Source organism: Herpailurus yagouaroundi, unplaced genomic scaffold (assembly GCF_014898765.1).
Source record: "Herpailurus yagouaroundi ecotype Mexico unplaced genomic scaffold, PumYag 195, whole genome shotgun sequence".
Taxonomy (NCBI): domain Eukaryota; kingdom Metazoa; phylum Chordata; class Mammalia; order Carnivora; family Felidae; genus Herpailurus; species Herpailurus yagouaroundi.
The window spans coordinates 7,645,122-7,665,017 of NW_024412426.1; the positions used below are offsets into that span (position 1 = coordinate 7,645,122).

Below are 19,896 nucleotides of genomic sequence, written 5' to 3' on the forward strand. Positions count from 1 at the left end.
TACTGTGCTATGCCTTCTACATACACAGGAGCTCTTCAAGGTGATTGGTAATTGTCCATTCTTTTATTCAGTCAAAAATACCAACTCTCCTGTATGTCAGGCATATGCTAAGCATTAAAAATAAGGCTGTGAACAAAGCAGACATATTCCCTGTCCTCCTAGAGCTAACAGTCTAACAAAGGAGAAAGATGTTAAATAATAATAGAAAGGCGACAAACGCATGAGGACATAGAGCGGGGAGGTCTGATGTTGAGGAAGGGATGCTTACCCTAAGACATGAAGGTGTTACAGGAATCAGCCAAATTAAGAGGGAGAGGATGAATGCTGGAGCTCAGGAAAGAGTCTGAAGGACAAGGTCAGAGAGAATGGCAAATGGCACGGTGATGTGGACTGTGCAGCCGATATTTCTGGTTCAAATCCCGGCTTCCCACTTACTTTCCCTGTGACCTTGGGCAAGTCATTTAACCTCTGTACCTCTATTTGCTCATCTTTAAACGGGGATAGTAACAATGCTAAGTTGGTGGGCATGTTGTCCTGACAAATGAGTTACTGTGTGCTGAGAACATAGTAAGCATTACAAAAGTGTTATTTTAATCAGGAAGTAAAGGTATTTTGAGTTTCTTTCTAGCCTAGAGCATAGCATGTAAGAAGTACAGAGAGAGAAAAGAGGTGAGGTTAGAAAAACTGATGGAGCTTGGATTAAGAGTGGCTGGGGCAGGGGTAGGCCCTGTGAGCTTGGGAAGGACTTTCTCGATCTGTAGAACAGTAGAAAGTCATTCAAGCAATTTAAGCAGGACAGTGATTCAATCAGCTTGTCTGAACCAAGCCGGCGGCCATGGAGATAAACCAAAGTGAGTGGATTGGCATGATATCTAGGAGGTTGAATTAATAACACTTGGTTATGAATCGAAAGTGTGAATCAGAAAGAGGGAAGAATGAAGAATGACTACTTGGACTAGAAAGAAGCCAGGTTACAGGCAGAAGCCCGGGGAAACTGTGGATACACATGGGCTGATGGGTTTGATGAAGAGAGTTGGGAAATGGAAGGTGATGGAGGTTTGAGGAAACATGATTTGAAATACAGGTTGTAGAGAATGGGAGAGAGCATTCACTAGGGAAACCAAGGCAGGGTAGGGGACTCTGGTGAGTTTGGTGATGTTTGATTTTTCGAGACACCTGACTGCCTCGGGGTGAGGTTTCCTCAGCAGCTCTGGGATGCGGAGGAGATGGGAGCAGCTGAGAGCTCTGGGATCAGGATAGTCAGACAACTGTAATAATGATCCTATCCAATATTTATGAAGGTTTACTGGGTGCCAGGTGCTGTTGTAAGAGCTTTTCATACATTATCTCATTTCATTTGATGCAGGCGAGTCTTAAAGTTGTATGAAATATACCAGATAGCAGCACATTAACTGACTAAATACAAGCCAGCAAATAAAAGCTTAGCCATTGCCATGTTATTTATGTGATTGTTCTATAGAAATTGTGTTTCTCTGGCCTCACAAATTTATGGGAAAAATTAGAGTCAAACAACAGCAATGAAACAATATCTGTTTGGCTGTGTCCTATTTACTGTGAAAAACTCCTTTTCTTGAATTTCTATTTAGTTTCCTAGGGCTGCTGTAACAAAGTACCGCAAACCGAGATGCCTCAAACAACAGAAATTTATTGTCTCGCACTCCTAGAGGCTAGAAGTCCAAAACCAAGGTATTGGCAGGGCGCTGGTGCTCCGAAACCTGTAGAAGAGAATCTTTCCTCGTCTCTTCCTGGTTCCTGGCAGTGGTGGCCGCCAGTCCTTGGCATTCTCTGCTCTTGAATCAGTTCAGTCTCCGCTTCTGTCATCACTTGGCGTTCTCCAGGTGTGTCTCTATCTTCATATGGCATTTTCCGTTTCTTATGAGGACACCAGAAATTGGATTTGAGCCCCCCCTAAGGACCATATCTTAATTTGATTGCATCTGCGATGGTCTGTTTCCTATATGGTCATATTCTGAGGTACTGGGGTTAGTGATCCAACATAATTTTCTGGGGGACACATTTCAACCCACAACAAATTCCTTCCGAGAGTAGTTCCGAAGGGTTTACGAGCGCCCCTAGGTGGGCATGAGCTAGTACTCTTTTGTTTCCATACCCTTCTTCTCTCCTTTGTTACAGTGGTGCTTCTCGCTGCCACCAAGGTCAATATCCTGCTGCAAATGCTTCTGAACCTTCAAAGAAGCCCCAGAGGGACAATGCTCACTGAAGGTGCCAGCATCTCCTTGATGCCACTGCAGCTTGGCGTCCCCTTCTGTGCCTTCTCTGATCCAGCTGTTGGTCTGCTGTGTCCATTGAGTCCTCACATGGCCCACACTGTGATCTGACCCCGTGTCTGTACGCCCCCACACACATAGTTTACAGAGCACTCCACCTTATGCTTTGTTTCTGTCCTCTCTTCTCCAGGTCCTGCCCCCTGAGCTCAGCTGGACTGAGATAATCAGTAACAGATGCTGTTTCGGACTTATCCCTCCCTGTCACTGAAACCGACCTTGAACCAGAGTCCTTGAACCAAACTTGTGAGCCTGGTCTCTCTTTCCCCCTGGTCTGATGGCTGTCATGGTGCTCCTTGGTATAAATAAGGCCACTGCTATACCCAGACATGCTGAGAAATATCAACAGAAATCCTAGGGTGAATGCAGCTTAGCTCTCAAGCTTGCAGCTTCCTATGATGTATATTTAAATTAATTTTATACAAAAGTGTATCTGCAGTATATTTATCATCACTAACTGTTAGGTTGGGCTTTTTACTGGAGTGGCTGCTCGTGATTAAAAATATCATCTTTTGCCATATTAGAAAGGGCTTTCTCCATCCACTTCACATTTGGTTTCTATTCCCCTCCTCTTTCCGAGCCTGCTGAGTTCAGTGAGATGTTTAAGTCCACAGCCCTACCAATCATAGCCTCTTACTGCAGATAACACACAGTAACATTCAGCTGTAGTATACCTTGATTTCTTTTTCTTGTGAGAGGCTCTATCATTAAAATAATTATAAATGTTTGTACCTAATCCTCACTGTGGTAGTTTTAACCTGCACCACGGTAAGAAAAGGGTTGACCGTAATCACAGCTGGGTGTCTCTGATGTGTCTGCCTCTAGGTGTGATACCTTTCTTCCAATCAAAATATCAATCTAAAGTTAGTTAATCAATAAATCAATCGACAAATATTTGTTGAGTGTTTAGATGCCCTGCATTAGAGGAAAACAGACACAAGGAAATTACCTTTTAGGTAATTATTATTTTAAACTCTATAAATCATCCGTTCAAAAAGTAGTACTGAGCACCTATTATGGGTCAAGTACTATGCCAGGCACTAAGGGATAGGGCAGAAGCAAAGCAGAAAACATAATCTCTGTCTTCTTAAATACACCATCTGTTGGGGAACCTAGACCTTAATCATCTCACAAATACGTAGTTAAAAATTTTAAGATCTGTAAGGGGCACCTGGGTGGCTCAGTGGATTAAGTGTCCGACTTCAACTCAGGTCATGATCTTGCAGTTTGTGAGTTTAAGCCCCACGTCGGGCTCTGTGCTGACAGCTCAGAGCTTGGAGCCTGCTTCAGATTCTGTATCTCCCTCTCTCTCTGTCCCTCCCCTGCTTGCATTTTCTCTCTCTCTCTTTCTCTCAAAAAAAAAAAAAAAAAAAGATCTGTAAAAGAAATGTACAGGGTGCCATGTAGAAGAGGGAGAGCCTAAGTTAGACTGGGCATGGATGGTCAATGATATTTAAGCTGAAGTTCAAAGGATGAGTGAGAAGGGAGAAGTAGAATATTTCATGCAGAAGAATAGCACATGGAAAGGCTCTGAGGTAGAGCCATGATGCCTCAAAGAAACTGAAAAAAGAGTAGTGAAGCTGGAGCATGGGGAATAAGGAGGAAGGTGAGTCCAGAGGAAAGCAAGGAAGGACAGGGACAGATGTAAAGATTCTGTCATATCATATGTGCTATGGGAAGCATTAAATGATGTGAAGCAAGAGAAAGGTGTGATGGGATTTGTCTTTAAATTTTTTTTCAACATTTATTTATTTTTGAGAGACAGAGAGAGACAGAGCATGAGCAGGGGAGGGGCAGAGAGAGAAGGAGACACAGAATCCAAAGAAGGCTCCAAGCTGTCAGCACAGAGCCTGATGCAGGGCTCGAACTCACAAACTGCAAGTTCATGACCTGAGCCCATGTCAGATGCTTAACTGACTGAGCCACCCACGCACCCCGGGTTTTATGTTTTAAAAGATTGCTCTGACTGGAATGCTAAAATTAACAACTCAGGAAACACCAGATGTTGGCAAGGATGCGGAAAAGGGTGAACACTTTTGCCCTGTTGGTGGGAATGCAAATTGGTGCAGCCTCTCTGGAAAACAGTATGGAGGTTCCTCAAAAAATTAAAAATAGAACTGCCCTATGACCCAGCAATTGCACTACTAGGTATCTATCCAAAGGATTAAAAAAATGCTGGTTCGAAGGGGCACATGAATCTCAATGTTTATAACAGTACTATCAAATTATGGAAAGACCCCAAATGTCTATTGACTGATGAATGGATAAAGAAGATGTGGTATATATATGTAATGGAATATTACTCGGTGATGAAAAAGAATGAAATCCTGCATTTGCAACAATGTGGATGGAACTAGAGGGCGTGATGCTAAGTGAAGTAAGTCAGAGAAAGACAAATATATGATTTCACTCACATGTGAAATTTAAGAAACACAACAGATGAATGTAGGGGAAGGGAAGGAAAAATAAGATAAAAACAGAGAGGGAGATACACTGTATAAGATTCTTAAATACAGAGAACAAACTGAGGGTGGCTGGAGCGGAGGTGGGTGGGGGGATGGGCTAAATGGGTGATGGGCATTAAGGGGGGAGCTTATTGGGATGAGCACTGGGAGTTATATGTAAGTGATGAATCATTAGATTCTGATCCTGAAGCCAATACTATGCCGCATGTTAGCTAACTTGAATTTAAGTAAATAATTAAAAAAAAAAAAAAAAAAGATTGCTCTGATTGCTGTGTGGACAGTGGAATAGGGCCAGAAGGGAGAAACCTGCTGGGAAGCTATTATTATAGTTACGATGTGACAATATGGTGACTGGTGCTATGGAGACAGGAAGAAGTGAACAGATTCAAGAGACACTTTGGAGATAGAGTCAACAAGTTGTTTTTTAGGGGTGTATGGAAAAAAGTATCAACCGATATCGATCACTGAATTATTTAGGTTCTAATCCAAACAATCTGGAAGTTAATCAACTGCTTAGCACTGGAGTCACCCCTGAGAATCTGTCCCATGCACTTCCGGGGAGATACCACTGAGCAAGACCTAAACCACCAATTCAAGTGCAGAGAGAAAAACTGACTTGCATTTTAGAGCATGCTTTGCCTGGGGCTCTGTGGTCCATCTCAGGATTTCAGGAAGTGAACAAATGAACTTTTTTTTTTTTTTCTTGTAAGGCGGTCATCAGAAACCAGCTTTAAGAGATACACAGAGAGCAGGAGCAGGAAATGATGAATGTTTTTCTTAATTAAGTAGGCAGTCTCCTGCCTACCAAGTCTCCTCCCCCATTCTTTGCTTTTTCTGTGACATTCACCAGCAAGAGCCCGTAGGAATTATCTTTGAAATACACCTGCTCAATATACCCAATCTGCATTCCTCACACCCTTCTAGTTACATGGACATACTCCACTTTCTACAGTCACACCCTTCTTCCTATCTCCCCAGATCTAATTGGTTCCTCTCATGGCCCTCTTTCCCCCTCCTTCTACCCAGATCTTGGCTCTCAGAAGACAGCTGGAAAGACATGACATGGAATGCACTGTATACTGGTGGGAAGGACATGCTGGGCTCCCCTAACTGGTTTTTCTTAATATCAATCTGTCACGCAAAGAAGAGGAACTGCTTCTTTGAGTCAAGACAAAACATCTCTTTGTTCCAATGGCCAAGTCAGAGGTTTCTGGGAGCTTGTGGAGGGGTCTTAATGAAGAGGGAGAATCTTGCCTCAGAGACCGGTACCCTGATGTCAGGAACACTAAAGAGGTATAAGAGAGGGATACATTTCTGCTCCAACCTCTCACTTTCTCTACCCTCTCAAGTGTTAACTTAAAAAGGTGAAAGTAATATGCCCAAATGTTGATAGTGGTTTCCCCTGGGCGATGAGATGGGAGTGGGTGTCCATTTTTTCTGCTTCTTTGCACTTTCCTGTGCTTTCTAAATTCTCTGTGATCAATGTGTATCAAAGTGATTAAGAAAAAAACCTAAAATTAAAATCATACTTCCTTAAGATTGGGAATTTTTTGATTGGAGGTACTTGCAGCTGAACAGAATATCAAAAGTCTCTTACATACCCAAGTAGGGCTTTCATCACATTTGATAACAAGACCCCCATTCCCTGCATGCCTCAGACTTCTCAATTTTCTGGATAGTCTACATCCAGGAGTAGATTACAAATCTCTCACTGTGGCTTAAGTTTCCAGCCATCCCAAGTGTCGGGGAAAGAGCCTAGATTCTAACATGTTTTAATAACAAGAATGGATCTGCATGAATCCAAAAATTGTCATGCTTATTACTCCCGGGGGAGAAAAAAGCATATATTAAGGAATCTGTTTATATTATTATGTGGAATCTACTCTGTTAAGTGCTGTTAAGAGTGAATAGGATAGGGATGGTTCCTGTCCCCAAGGAGCTAGCTGCAATTTGGGAAAGGTTAGCTCTCTGACTTTAAAGATGTGAGTGTTGGCAGAAAACAGCGATTCTCCTTCTTTGATCAAGACATCTGTGAGACTTATAAAAGACAAAGCCATGTTAGAGTGAGCTACATAATGGCCTTCAGCAATTTTTATAGCCTGAATAACAAGCAAAAACTTTTAAGTAATGAAAACAAATAATCTAAACCACTCTTCGGTAACCGTTTTGTTTCAACAACAAAATAAACATATTTATTCTTTTTCATTCTTTGCAGTGTTGTCTTTGTTTTGCCTTTTTGGTCAGGGCTTAAGTACAGATAACAGAAAACCACTATAGCAATTTTAAGCAGGAAGGCCTGAATACAGGGGACTAAATGCTTCCAAAACATTGGAAGGGCTGGAGGAACGGGCTGTTGTCTCAGACAGCAGAAGAAACTCCCGGCTCCATGAGGATGTTCATTCCTCCTCTGGTTTGGTTTCTCTCTCTCTCTCTCTCTCTCTCTCTCTCTCTCTCTCTCTCTCTTTAAGTTTATTTATTTATTTTGAGAGAGAGAAACAGAGAAACAGTGGGGAAGAGACAGAGAGAGAGGGGGGCAGAGGATCTGAAGCGGGCTCTGTGCTGATAGCAGAAAGCCTGATGTGGGGCTCGAACCAACGAACCATGAGATCATGACCTGAGCCGAAGTCAGAAGGCTAACCGACTGAACCCTCAGATGCCCCTCTGGTTTGGTCTCAATACCACCTTCATGTCCTGCAATCTAAGGTCTAACTTATAAAGTGTACCACCCCCAATTCAATAAAATGAAACATTACACCAAAAGGAAAGGGTAAGCAAAGGAACTTTGTTTCTGTTTGCATAACAAAACAAGGAAGAAATCTGGGTAGCTAGTACAGACCTTATTTCTGCATCTGATCCCAAAGCCCGTAGTTGCTATTTATAACTTTCTTCCACTCTCATCTCCTGTTTTGTTTTTGTTTTTGTTTTTACCATCAGCCAGCACGTCAGCTAGTTATGCTACTTTATCTGATGGGGTAACTTGAATTTTTATTTGTAGGGGTCTGAACCTTTGGTGATCCTGCTTGATTTGCACTGAGGCATCTTCAATAATGAGAGGTGATACTACCATTCTTCCCACTCTTTGGTTTTTAGACTCAGGTCAGCTGACTGGGAGAAGCAGCCCCCATGTATTGGCTACTGGATAGAGCATTGTCTCCTTCTATCACACAGCTCTCTACTCAGAGTGGTGTCTCTTAGCTGATACCATAACCGAGTCTTCAGTAGGTTGTAATACCATTGGAAGGGCTTGTGCTTATAGGTGATGGGATACAAGGCGAGACAAATGAAATCCATAGACAACTTCTCTTTCTGTGGTAGGAACAATATTAAATGGGGCACTGATGGTAAATAAATATGTTCACAGATGGCAATGCTGGGAAAAAAGACAAATCCATGGTCTTATTCTGCTCCCGTTTTCCCAAGCAAATGGATGAACTTATCACCTTCAGAGAAGAGGGATTCCTCAAATTCTCTCCATCTACAAATGTGTGTATGCCTACCCCAATCATTACTACCACCCTCACCCTCAAGTCTCAAATGGTATCAAGCCTCTCCTCCTTTTAAGGGTTAATTTTCTGTCTGCATTCTCCTTCCTTCTTTGGGCCCTTGCTTGAACTTCCGTCCCCTGGATTTTCTGTACCACCTCGTCCACCGGTTTCTTCCCTAATGTTTGCAGTATCAATTGCTGGGGAGACACTTTTTCACACTCATTCGACATTACTGATTCTGGGGTTATCTAAATAGAACACTTTATTGTTTTTATAGATTTGATAAATGCACTTTGTAAAAATTGAAAGCCATACAGAATAATACAAGGAGTAAACATCCCTTGAAATCTCTAACCCAGAGGTAACCACTCTGAACATCCTTCTTGATCCTGTCTCACTATTCAAACACATGTATATTTTATGTCAAGTTTTACATAGAGAAAATTTACATCCCCTTTCTTTCCTGTATAGTCAGTTTTCCTTTCTACACTGAATCATTTCCATCAGGATATATACATACTGTATTTCTCTGATCTTTAAAAAAAAAAAAACCCTCCATTATCCCATTCCAATTTACCTATCATCTTATTACTCCATTCCTATTTACAGAAATATTTCCTGAAATAATGACCATTTCTCACTGTATTGGCTTCCTTTCATCATAAACTCTTCTTCGTCTTTGCGGATTCTTCCCCATCTTCTGAACCTTTAAGTACTGGAATACCCCAGGGATCTGTCTTCAAACCTCTTCTCTTTTCTATCTACACTCACTTCCTGGGCAATCCCATGGAATCTCATGGCTTTAAACATCATCTTTATTTTGTTGACTCACAAATTTGTATCTCCATCCAGTGCCTCTCTGATGATCTCCAAATTCTAAGTTGTCTATTGGACATCTGACAGGCATCTTCAACATCTTACACTCAAACTCAACTCTTGAGTTTCACCCTGCACCTCAAACTTGCTCCTTCTGTAACATTCCCCAATCCTGTTCTTGTAATTGCTCAGGGAAAAGACCTTGAAGTCATCCTTGATACCTCTCTTTTGCTCGCATCTCATATCTAATCCACTAGTAGATCCTGTTGATTCTATTTTCAAAATATAGCGAACTTCCAGATTTCCTGCTCCAAACTACCATCATTTCTCTCTTGGATTATTCCAATATTGTCTTTCCAGTGTTCCCATGTTGTGGGTTGGCTTGTGTCTCCCCATCTAATAATATCCCGCCAAAAGGCATGTTTAAATTCTAGCCCCCAGTACATATGAATGTGATCTTATTTGGAAGTTGGGTCTTTGCAGATGTGATCAAGTTATGATGAGGTCATACTCAATTAGGGTGGGCCCTAATCCACTAAGACTGTTGTTCTTATAAGAAAACAGACACAAGGGAGGGAGAACAGCCCTGCGAAGATTCAGACACACAGGAAGAACATCATTTGATGATGGAGGCACAGATTGGAGTCAAGCAGCTGCAAGCCAAGAAGTGAAAAGGATTGCCAGCCACAATAGAAGCCAATAGAAAGGCATGGAACAGATCATCTGCTGGAGACTTTGAGAGAACATAAACCTGCTGAAACCTTGACTTTGGACTTCAAGTCTCCCAAGCTGTGAGAGAATAAATTTCTGTTGCTTTAAGCCACGTAGTTTGTGGTACTTCCTTATGAAAGGTAAACAAAATGTAGTATATTTTGTTGGCCACTAATGAATGGCATAAATGATTATTGTTTACCACTAACAAATGGTGTATTTATGTGTAGCAAATGGTAGCAATGGAATATTACTCAGAATTAAAAGGAAATGCTGACATATGCTACAACAGGGATAAAGTTGAAAACATTTTGCTAAGTGAAATAAACCGAACACAAAAGGACAACTATTTTATGGTTCCACATATATGAGTTACCTAGAATAAACAAATTCATAAAGACAGAATATAAAGTAGAGGTTATCAAGGACTGTCGGGGAGGGAGGACTGTCGGGGAAGGAGGAATGGGTATAGAATTTCTAGCTGGGATGATGATAAAGCTCTGGAAATACATGGTGATGATGGTTGTACAACACTGTGAATGTACTTAATGCCACTGAATTGTACCCTTAAAATATGGTTAAAAGAAAAATTTTTATGTTCTGTATATTTTACTATAGTTGTTAGAAATGCATAGAAAAAAAAAGGTGGTTATTCCCACATGTGAAGGGAAAAGGAAATACCAAAACCCAACACAAACCAAACCAAACAAAAACCAAAAACAAAACCCAAAAAACATAAAATCTCCAAAGCTTCAATTCACTCAGAGCCCAAGTCTTTACCGTAGCCTACAAGACCTTAAGGGATTTGGCTCCCAACTATCTGTTTGACCTAATGCTCCTCCCTGAAACATTCCTCCATCACACTGGCATCCTTCTATTTCTCCAACACACAGAACATTCTAGTCTCAGGGCCTTTGCACTTGCTGATCCCTCTCCTTTGAATCTTACTCCCCCACCCGACTTCCATCTTCAACCCCTATCTACGTAGCTCTCTCTTTCCCTTCCTTCAGATCTCTGATTAAAAATTACCTTATCAGTAAGGCCCTTCCTGACTACTCTACATAAAATCATACAACAGTCTTTCTATACTTTACTCTGTTTTATTTTTCTCCCTAAATCTATCCTCATCTAACCTACTGCACACTGGTTAATTTGTTTATTGTCTATATCCTCCCATATGACAGCACATTCCATTAGGTGAAGGACTTTGTTTTATTCACTGCTCTGTTTAGAACAGTGTCTAGAACAATGCCCAGTAAGTAGTAGCTGTTCAATAAATATTTTGCTGAATGAATGAATATTTTATTTTTTATTTTTTTATTTAAAAAAATTTTTAATTATTTATTCTTGAGAGAGAGAGAGAGAGAGAGAGAGAGAGAGAGAGAGAGAATATGTGAGCAGGGAAGGGGCAGAGAGAGAGGGAGACACAGAATCTGAATCAGGTTCCAGGCTCTGAGCTGTCAGCAGAGAGCCCAACGTGGGGCTCAAACCCCTCACAGAAACTGTGAGATCATGACCTGAGCTGAAGTTGGATGCTTAACCGACTGAGCCACCCAGGTGCCCCTATTTATTTTTTAAGTTTACTTATTTATTTATTTTGAGACAGAGAGAGAGAATGAATGGGGAAGGGGCAGATAGAGAGGGAGAGAGAGGATCTCAAACAGTCTCTGCACTGTCAGTTCAGTGCCTGATGTGGGGCCCGAACTTACAAACCATGAGATCATGACCTGAGCTGAAACCAAGGGTCAAATGCTTAACTGACTGAGCCACCCAGGCACCCCATGAATGAAAGAATATTTTAAATGCTCTTTTGTAACTTGTAAAATACCCTCCTTGCTCCTTAAAAAAATATTCATGGTGTATTTAACCAAAATTGTGTTAAAATAAAGTATTTCTAGAAATTACTGAATTGAGTCATTTGAAACTTCATTTGTAAATTCTTTATGTTAGTTTTTTGTTTGTTTGTTTGTTTGTTTGTTTGTTTGTTTTGGCTTTTGTTTTTGGTTTCTTGAGAGGGGTGTTTAGTGCTTTGGCACTCATGTTCTAAATAGATATTTTTGAGGTGTAGAAACTTTCGGGAAATGATGTGGACCCTTTCTTCAGAAAAATATTCAAAAAACACGCCAGGTTTTACTTGTGATTTTATGGGGGTCATGAACCATCTGAAGTCCATCTATTGAACCCACAGTAGGTCTAAAAGTCTATCACATTTTAAAAGTGCAATGGGTCACATATAATTTAGGGTCTGGGTTGTACTAAGAACATGGTCTTTATTCCTGTGACACCTTTGTTCATTCAGCTTCAATGGGAGGTGTAGCTCAAGATTTGATCCCTCTTCAGGTCAGATCCTTACCTTTCAGCATGATCACCAGTCTCCTTTGCTCAAGCAACAGTTTGACTTTATATTTATCACACATAATTCTAAGTTTTAGAACAGTTACTTTGTGGTAAGTATAACTGTTCCCAAACTTAGAATTAGATGTGATAAATATAAAGTGTTCAGATTCAGCACTTATGAATTTCTAGATAAATTGCTGAGTATACTATTAAGTTCTCACTCCAGGTTTTTCTATAACATGTACACAGAATAAATGCAACTTAAGATATATGAAAACAAAATGCTGTTCGCTGCTCAGACTTCTGCAGCCCTTCATGTCATCAAAGTCACTTTTTCTGAGGTTACCAGTGACTCTTTAATTGCTAAACCCAATTGGCCTAGAAGTCATTCTACTCAACTTCTCTGTAACATTGGACATTGTTGATCACTGCTGCCCTTATGAGACTTTCATCTTCTTTATGGCTTCTTTGATTATGGTGCTGCCCACTCTGGCCACACCCCAGCCTCCTGCTTTGTTTCATCTTCTTTATCAGACTAACATCAGGATGCTCCCTTGGACCCCTTTCCATTTCAGCGTATGCTCCCTCCATAGGCAGATTTATCAGGACTTACTTTTCACTTAAATATGAATGGCTCCCCCTAGTCTTCAGCTCTTCTGTTTCTTTTCAGAGCCCTAGATCATATTGCCAATTGGAGTACTGCATGTCTCATAGACTCCTAACTATTTAACACAACCAGGAATCCCCCAAACGCACCCACCACTTCCATTCCTTATCTCAGTTCATGGCAACATCATCCATTTACTCATTAGAGTTAGAATCCCATGTTATACCTCCTTCTGTCCATTACTATGATGGGCAACAATAGCATAATGTAGTGGTCAAGAACAAGGACTCTGGAGCTGGATTGCCAGGGTTCAAACCCAGCTCTACCATTTACTAGCTAGGTGATTTTGAGCAAGATTCTTTTTTTTTTTTAATGCTTATTTATTTATTTTGAAAGAGAGAGAGAGAATCCCAAGCAAGCCCCAACGTGGGGCTCGAACTCACGAACCATTGAGATCAAAACCTGAACCAAAGTCAAGAATTGGAGCCCAACTGACTGAGCTACCTCGACGCCCCTGAGCAAGATTCTTAAGTATTCTGTCTCAGTTTACTCATCTGTAAAATGAGTATAATGACAGTGGTTACCTCCTGGGGTCCTTGTGAGTACTAAATAACTTTGTATTTGTAAAGTATTTAAAACAGCATCTGGCACAGAGAAAGTGCTATATAGGTCCTTCTTAGTATATTGGTCTCTGATTTGTCCTCATTCTAGTCCACCCTTCATACTGCTGACAGAGGCTTTTTAGGGGCTGCTGATTATCGAATGGTCAACCAGTCATTGTGCTAAGCCCTTTATATGCAGAACTCATTTGATCCCCATAACCTGAGGTGTTATTATCCCCATTTGAGAGATGAAGAAACTGAGGCATTAGGAGCTAGTGTACTTTGCCTAAGGTCACGCCTATTAAAAATGCCAGAGTTGGGGTGTCTGGGTGTCTCAGTTAAGTGTCTGACTCTTGGTTTCAGCTCAGGTCGTGATCTCATGGTTAGTGAGGGCTCTGCGCAGACAGCACGGGGCCTGCTTGGGACTCTCTCTCAAAATAAATAAATAAACATCAAAAAAATACCAGAGTTGGTATTTTGATTTAGGTCTATTTCCTGATCTAGTGTTCTAAACTAGGAATCTACTACTGCTTTCCTAAGCCACAGCTAGTCACTTAACTGCTTCAGTATCTTCAAAGACCCACATCATGCCTCTGTCGTCATCATGTATTCCTTCACAGTCTTGTTCCAACTTAATTTTATTTCCTGCACCTTCCTTCCATGAAAATTGCCCTTTCATTCCTCTTCTGCCTCTCTCTTCCTTGTTACCTCCCTTCTTTCCTTTCTTTGTTCCTCTAACATTTATGGAATACTTAAATGCCAGGTGCCGTGCTAAACTGGAGAAAACAAGAGAAATGAACAATTTGTCTTCAAGGAGCTCATAGTCTGACACAAATTACCATTGACTACACAGTGAGGGGATTGCTCCAGGGCGATGTGGGAGCCAGACTGTGGAAAGAAGGGAAGGGACCAGGGAGAGTTTCTCTGAAGAGTGGACATTTAGCTGCCTTAAAGGATATTCCAGTCAGACAACTTTTTGACTTTTTTTAACAATCTTGACTTCTCTTTGCTTTCTGCCTTTGAGATCTTTGGAGTGTCTTTCTCTCTGTCATAGTTGTTTGAATATGTTTCAAAGGCACCTTCTCTGGAATGTCATCCTTTCCTTCCCAGTCAGTTGCATGTTTGTTTCCTTGTACATACCTCAAATTCAGCATGTATCACACTAGAGTCTAGCTCTTGGTCTGTTTGCTTCTCTCTCTGACCAGACTGTGATGTCCTTGAAAAAAAAAAAAAAAAAGACAGTCTTACTAATTTTTTTTTGTTGTTGTTTTTCAGTGGGCTCCATTCCCATTGTAAAACTTGAATTCATGACCCCAAGATCGAGTTGCATGCTCTATCAACTGAGCCAGCCAGGCGCCCCTATTTTTGAACTGCCCTTCATTCCCAAAGTGGCATGACCAGCATATCATAGTACTCAGTATAGTTTTGTTAAATGAAGACTTATTTGCCTATTTACAACAGAAAGGGTAAGCGAGGGGCCCTTCTGATTCAGAATAAAGTTACTCAGGCTATTATTTATAGAATCTAGCACAGAGCTCTGCAGAAGGTACCTGTTCAATAAATATTAAGAATTTGATGTTTCTGGCGGTGAAACACCTGAAGCAATGCAGAATAAGGAAACATTAAATCTACTTCTGTAATAAATGAAGATTTTCATATCTAACTGAGTGCCGGAGCTCTGGATCAGGCATGAGAAATACTAACAATTGTTAGTTATAGAGCTAGTATTGAGGATTTCCATTCTTTCCTGGGTCAGGCCCTGGATCCAGAATCTTATGTACAGTGAAGACAGCAAAGTATGGCGCTGTTGAGAGCAGGATGCATGGTCAACGGGAGTTGCTGCCAAGAATGTACATTCTAGTTCATACCTGGCTAAGGGCCCAGCATTCTATTTTGTACTTGCTCCTGGTTCCATCTTGCTAGGTGCATCATGCAGCCATTTTCTCTCTGTGGTTCTGTCTCTTTACTGGGGTCATAGTCTTCTCTTTACCTATCTGTTTCTCCTAGGAATGTTAACCTCCAGTAGAGGGGGATTGTTATGGTGGGGAGAGGAGTATGATGTTGAGGTGGGAGGAGTCCTCACTCCTTTTTTTTTTTCCTTCTTAGCATGACTACCCTTTTACCAGTGGTTGAAACTTTTGTACCAGAGTTAGAAAGACTCATAGCCTATGCCTACTTTCCATCATGTCTAATCTCTCTCCAGAGAAAATGATTGCAGAACGCCTACTGGCATGAGTCAAGAGGAAGGGAAAGGGGAAAGGAGAGAGAAACAAACAAACAAACAAACAAACAACCCAACAGCAAAGATTGATATCTTGGAATACTGTCCTGGTCACAGTAGTCCCTGGTCTCTTTGGGTCTCATCAAAATCGTGGGAATTAAAGGACAGCAGAGTACATGTAAGGGGTTTAGAACAGTGTTTGGAATGCACACAGTGAGTGCTTCATTAATGCTAGCTGTTATTATCCAAGGCTTCTTCACTCAGGGAAGATCTTTGGTTTCTGTCCCAAATCAGATCCTCTAGGACAAGCACTCCCACACTCAAAAGGAGCTCCAAACTCTGTGAGCGTTATATTCTCCATGCTTCCTTAGGACAGTTCAGGCTCCATGCCCATTCATTTGTGGTCATCCTGGGGGTGGGGCTGCCACGGTACCCCTAGGGGATTCTCTTTCCTCCCAATATTGGTTTTCCTCTCAACCTCACTCGGAATCCCCAGGAAGTCACAGGTCCAGGTAGTACTCTTCTCTGGCTACATCCCTCCCCAGTACTGGTTTGGGTTCAGGTGTTGTTATTGACCTTTCTGGTAGCCCTGGGACTAGGTAATTGCATTGCAATTCATAAGCAGCGTGCAATTTTTGACACTGACGTCTGTAATTAAATTCAACAAGCATTTATTGAGCACCTAGAGCATGTAAAATACAGTTCTTTTAAATACATTTGGTCCTTAACTATTTAGCCTGTTTTACTCACTCAATTTGGATTAATGTTGATCCATCCTTAAGAGTTTTATGAAGAACAAATATTAAAATGAAAAACTGCACAATTCTTTGCAAAGACAAACGTCTTGTGTGAATTATTTTTTCTACGTGTTAATATTAATTGCAATAACAAAACTACCGCTTTCCAGGCAGGCGGTAGAGAGCAGCTGTAAGGCCAACGGGAGTCAGACGGAAGAGGTCAGGGGAGGTGCCTCCAGCACGTCCGGCCCAGAAGGGGAGGAGCCTCGAGGAATGTCCCCCCCAAACCCCGCCCCCTATCCCTCCCTCTTCGTTGGTGCGGCGTAGGCGGTTACCATGGCGATGACGTCTAGAGGGCGGGACGGGGCGGGGCTATGGAGAGGAGGAGGAAGATGGCGGGAGGGCGGCTCTGAGGAGACCTCGGCGGCGGCGGAGGAGGAGAGAAGCGCAGCGCCGTGCCGCGCCGGGGCCCATGTGGGGAGGAGTCGGAGTCGCTGTTGCCGCCGCCGCCGCCGCCAGTAACTGCTGGACCGGAGTGGGAGTGAGGGGGAAACGGCAGGATGAAGTTCGCCGAGCACCTCTCCGCGCACATCACTCCCGAGTGGAGGAAGCAGTACATCCAGTATGAGGTACCGGCAGCAGCTGGGGTGTGGGAGGACTCGGAGGGGCCACCATCTCGCCAGTGCGGACCTCCGCTGCCGCCTTCCGCTCCTGCTGCCTCCCCGCGCCTGGGCGGACTTTGACCTGGTGCCGCGGGGAGCCACTGCGGCATCCCCGCCGCGGCTGCCCCGCTCTGGGCCCCGCTGACCTTCCCCTCCCCCGCAGCCCCGCTGCCGCCGGGGTAACGGATATGCAGGCGGCGGGCCGGGAGGGAGGGCACAGCTCCGCCGGGGCTGGGGAATAGTGGTGGGAGGGCGAGCCGCAGGTGGGGGAGTAGTGGTGGGAGGGCAGCCCGGGGTCGCGGCGGTTCCGCGCTAATCCCCTCCTCCCCACTCACTCTGACCTCTCGTCCCCACCCTGGGCGAGCGCCCCCTCGCCAAGGTTAGGTTTTGTTTCTCTCTGCTCACCTCTCACCAAGGAATCCTCTTCCGAGATAAGCCCCGTTAGCGATTTTCTTCATTCCACAGAGCCCTTCCGCTTTTCCCCACTTGCCCACTGTTGACAAAGGCTTTGTAACAGGGTTGAAATTTGATTTAAATGTATATCACATATGCAGTGGTTACTGTATGCAAACGTATTGTAATCATCTATTCTGTTTTGATAATAAGACGGTGACGGTCTTTTTACTGATTGCATGAAGTATACAAAGTAATCACATCTCTGGTTTTGACTGTCCTGTTGTTTTGGAATGGAGTGAAGGAGGAAGAGGAAGAAGGGAAGAGAAGAGAATAATTAAATTTTTCAGGTTTTCTTTTCTAAAATTTGGTTAGCCAGGGAGAAAAGTACTGTATTGTAAACAATGTACTTTTAAAACATACCTGTGTATTGTAGATATCATGGCCCCCTTCCCCCCTAACTGCTGTGATAACAGCTTGGAGGGTATTCAGTAGGTACTGATGAGGAACCTTACATTAATATAGGAACGAGTAAGGATAATGAACCCATGTATATTTTCAGAAGGCAAGATACCTAAAGAGCTTTGAGGCACTGCAATAGGTTATTCTCAGTAACTGGCAATTCAGCTCCTGGATAGAGAAAGAAAGACTTATCTGTAACCTCCAGGAATTCACATCTATGTATGTGCAGGAACAAAGAGTATAAAATCAATACGAACTCAAATATGTTAGCTACATTTTATGAATTAAAATGTTTTAGTTGTCTATGTCTATTTAAGTTCAGTGATAGGATGTTTAGGCAATTGCACAAGTTTATTTTTCATAAAGCAGTTGTAATAATTGGGGAAGACAGGGAAAGAGGTGTAAGTAAACAGAACCTTGAAGATTGTAAAATAAATTCACCTTGTAACATACAGTATTTGATTATTGCCAGAAATGAAACACCCAGAATTATTAATGCTTTCTTTCACTTAATTTTCTTTAGTGTTTTGTGGCTACATTTTGTAAGAATAAAATAAGGGACTAGCTTTTCAGCCTGTGGAGTTTTTGATTTATTGTTTCCAATAACACTCGGTCAGTTTTAAAACCTTGGCTAGAGTCCAGATGATGGTTTTTATTGAAAGGAGGGCATTGGTCTTTCATATTGTAGTAGTAATTTTCAGCACCACTGCCAGTTCTTCACAGAGGCATAGGAAAAGCATGCTGAAGCAACATCTTCTACTTGTTATATAGTAGTATGTATGGAATGCTCGATTTGGGCAAAAGTAATAGTGGCTAGTTGTATGCTGTGGTTAATTTTAAGTATTACAGCACTTTCATAGAATTGTATTAATTTGGAGTAGCTGAGGCTGGAAGGGGAAACATAAGATTTAGTTTGAAAATGCAATTACCTCTTGATTTGTAATGTCAGCTTTGTGGCTGGAGTGACCACAGTAATTCTGGGACTCCTCATTCATATACTCCCTTTGGACACTAGCCCCAATTGGGTTACTCTAGGTTGGTTACAGACGGACAGAATTCCTGAGCACATGTGTGACTGCATTATCTTTCCTGGGGCAATTATAAGGTGTTAAAAATTTTTGCATTTATTGTGGCTAATTGAAATTTTATTCTGCAGAGTCCCTACTACCTAACTCCTGTCCCAGATGAACTCATTGTTTGGTAGGCACAATTAAATAAGGGGCACTTTTCTTTGTGAATTGGAGCCATTAAAAAGATTTCTTTATAGGGTTGGGATTTGTGTTGCTCTATTGTTTCTCAAGAGCTGGTGCTGTTCCTTTGAAAATATTTAAAGAGGCATAAATAAGAGTTTTCAGAGTCTGGGCATTTTGGCAACTTAAAAACTTTGGGGAAAAATGACATCCTAAAAGATGTTAGCTGTTGCTGGAGAAAAGAATCTTCTTATAATGCAGCAACACGTACTTTCTGACACATGAAGATTATGCTCATGAAACACTGTTCATGCAATAGACACTTGAATTTGTTTTTCAAGCACTAGTGGTGAAATTCTAGGGTATTACCCCCGATGTCTAGACTAGGGTGCTTTCTAGTGCTGTGGACCATGATGAACTGTTGAGCTTCTTTGGTTTTTATGTCATTTCACTACATTAAATTTTATTTGAGATAAGCAGAGCATTAGATAGAAACTGAAAATTTTGTTTTACATCTATAATTATGTGTATTATTGTGTATACATGGCCACACAATAAATGCTAGTTATTGTATATGTTAGCCATGAGACCCTGGGGACAATCTTTTTATCTTTCCAGGGCTCTTTCCTTTTCCATAAGATAAGAATATATAGGGCCAGAGAGCTTTTCAAGGTCCATTGTGATTCATAGGTTTTTGTTTGTTTAAGAGACAGTGTGCCAGTGGGGAGGGGGGCAGAGGAAGAGGGACAGGGAGAGAGAGAGAAAATCTTAAGCTTAGAAAATCTCCATTCTTAGCACGGAGCCTGATGCTGGATCATGACCTGAGCCAAAATCAAGAATGGGACCCTCAACTGACTGAGCCACTCAGGCACCCTGTTCATAGGTTTTTTTTTTTTTTTTTT

The 19,896-nt window shown here is 41.9% G+C and overlaps 1 protein-coding gene across 1 annotated transcript in view; it reads left to right on the forward strand.

Annotated features, from left to right (window-relative positions):
• The first annotated feature begins 16,661 nt into the window (after nt 1–16,661).
• Nucleotides 16,662–19,896, forward strand: part of XPR1 (xenotropic and polytropic retrovirus receptor 1) — a 217,012-nt gene continuing 213,777 nt past the window's right edge. The window contains exon 1 of the mRNA XM_040446496.1: nt 16,662–16,916. Coding sequence (XP_040302430.1) covers nt 16,848–16,916 — 69 coding nt within the window. The 5' untranslated portion in view covers nt 16,662–16,847. The remainder of the gene's footprint in view (nt 16,917–19,896) is intronic.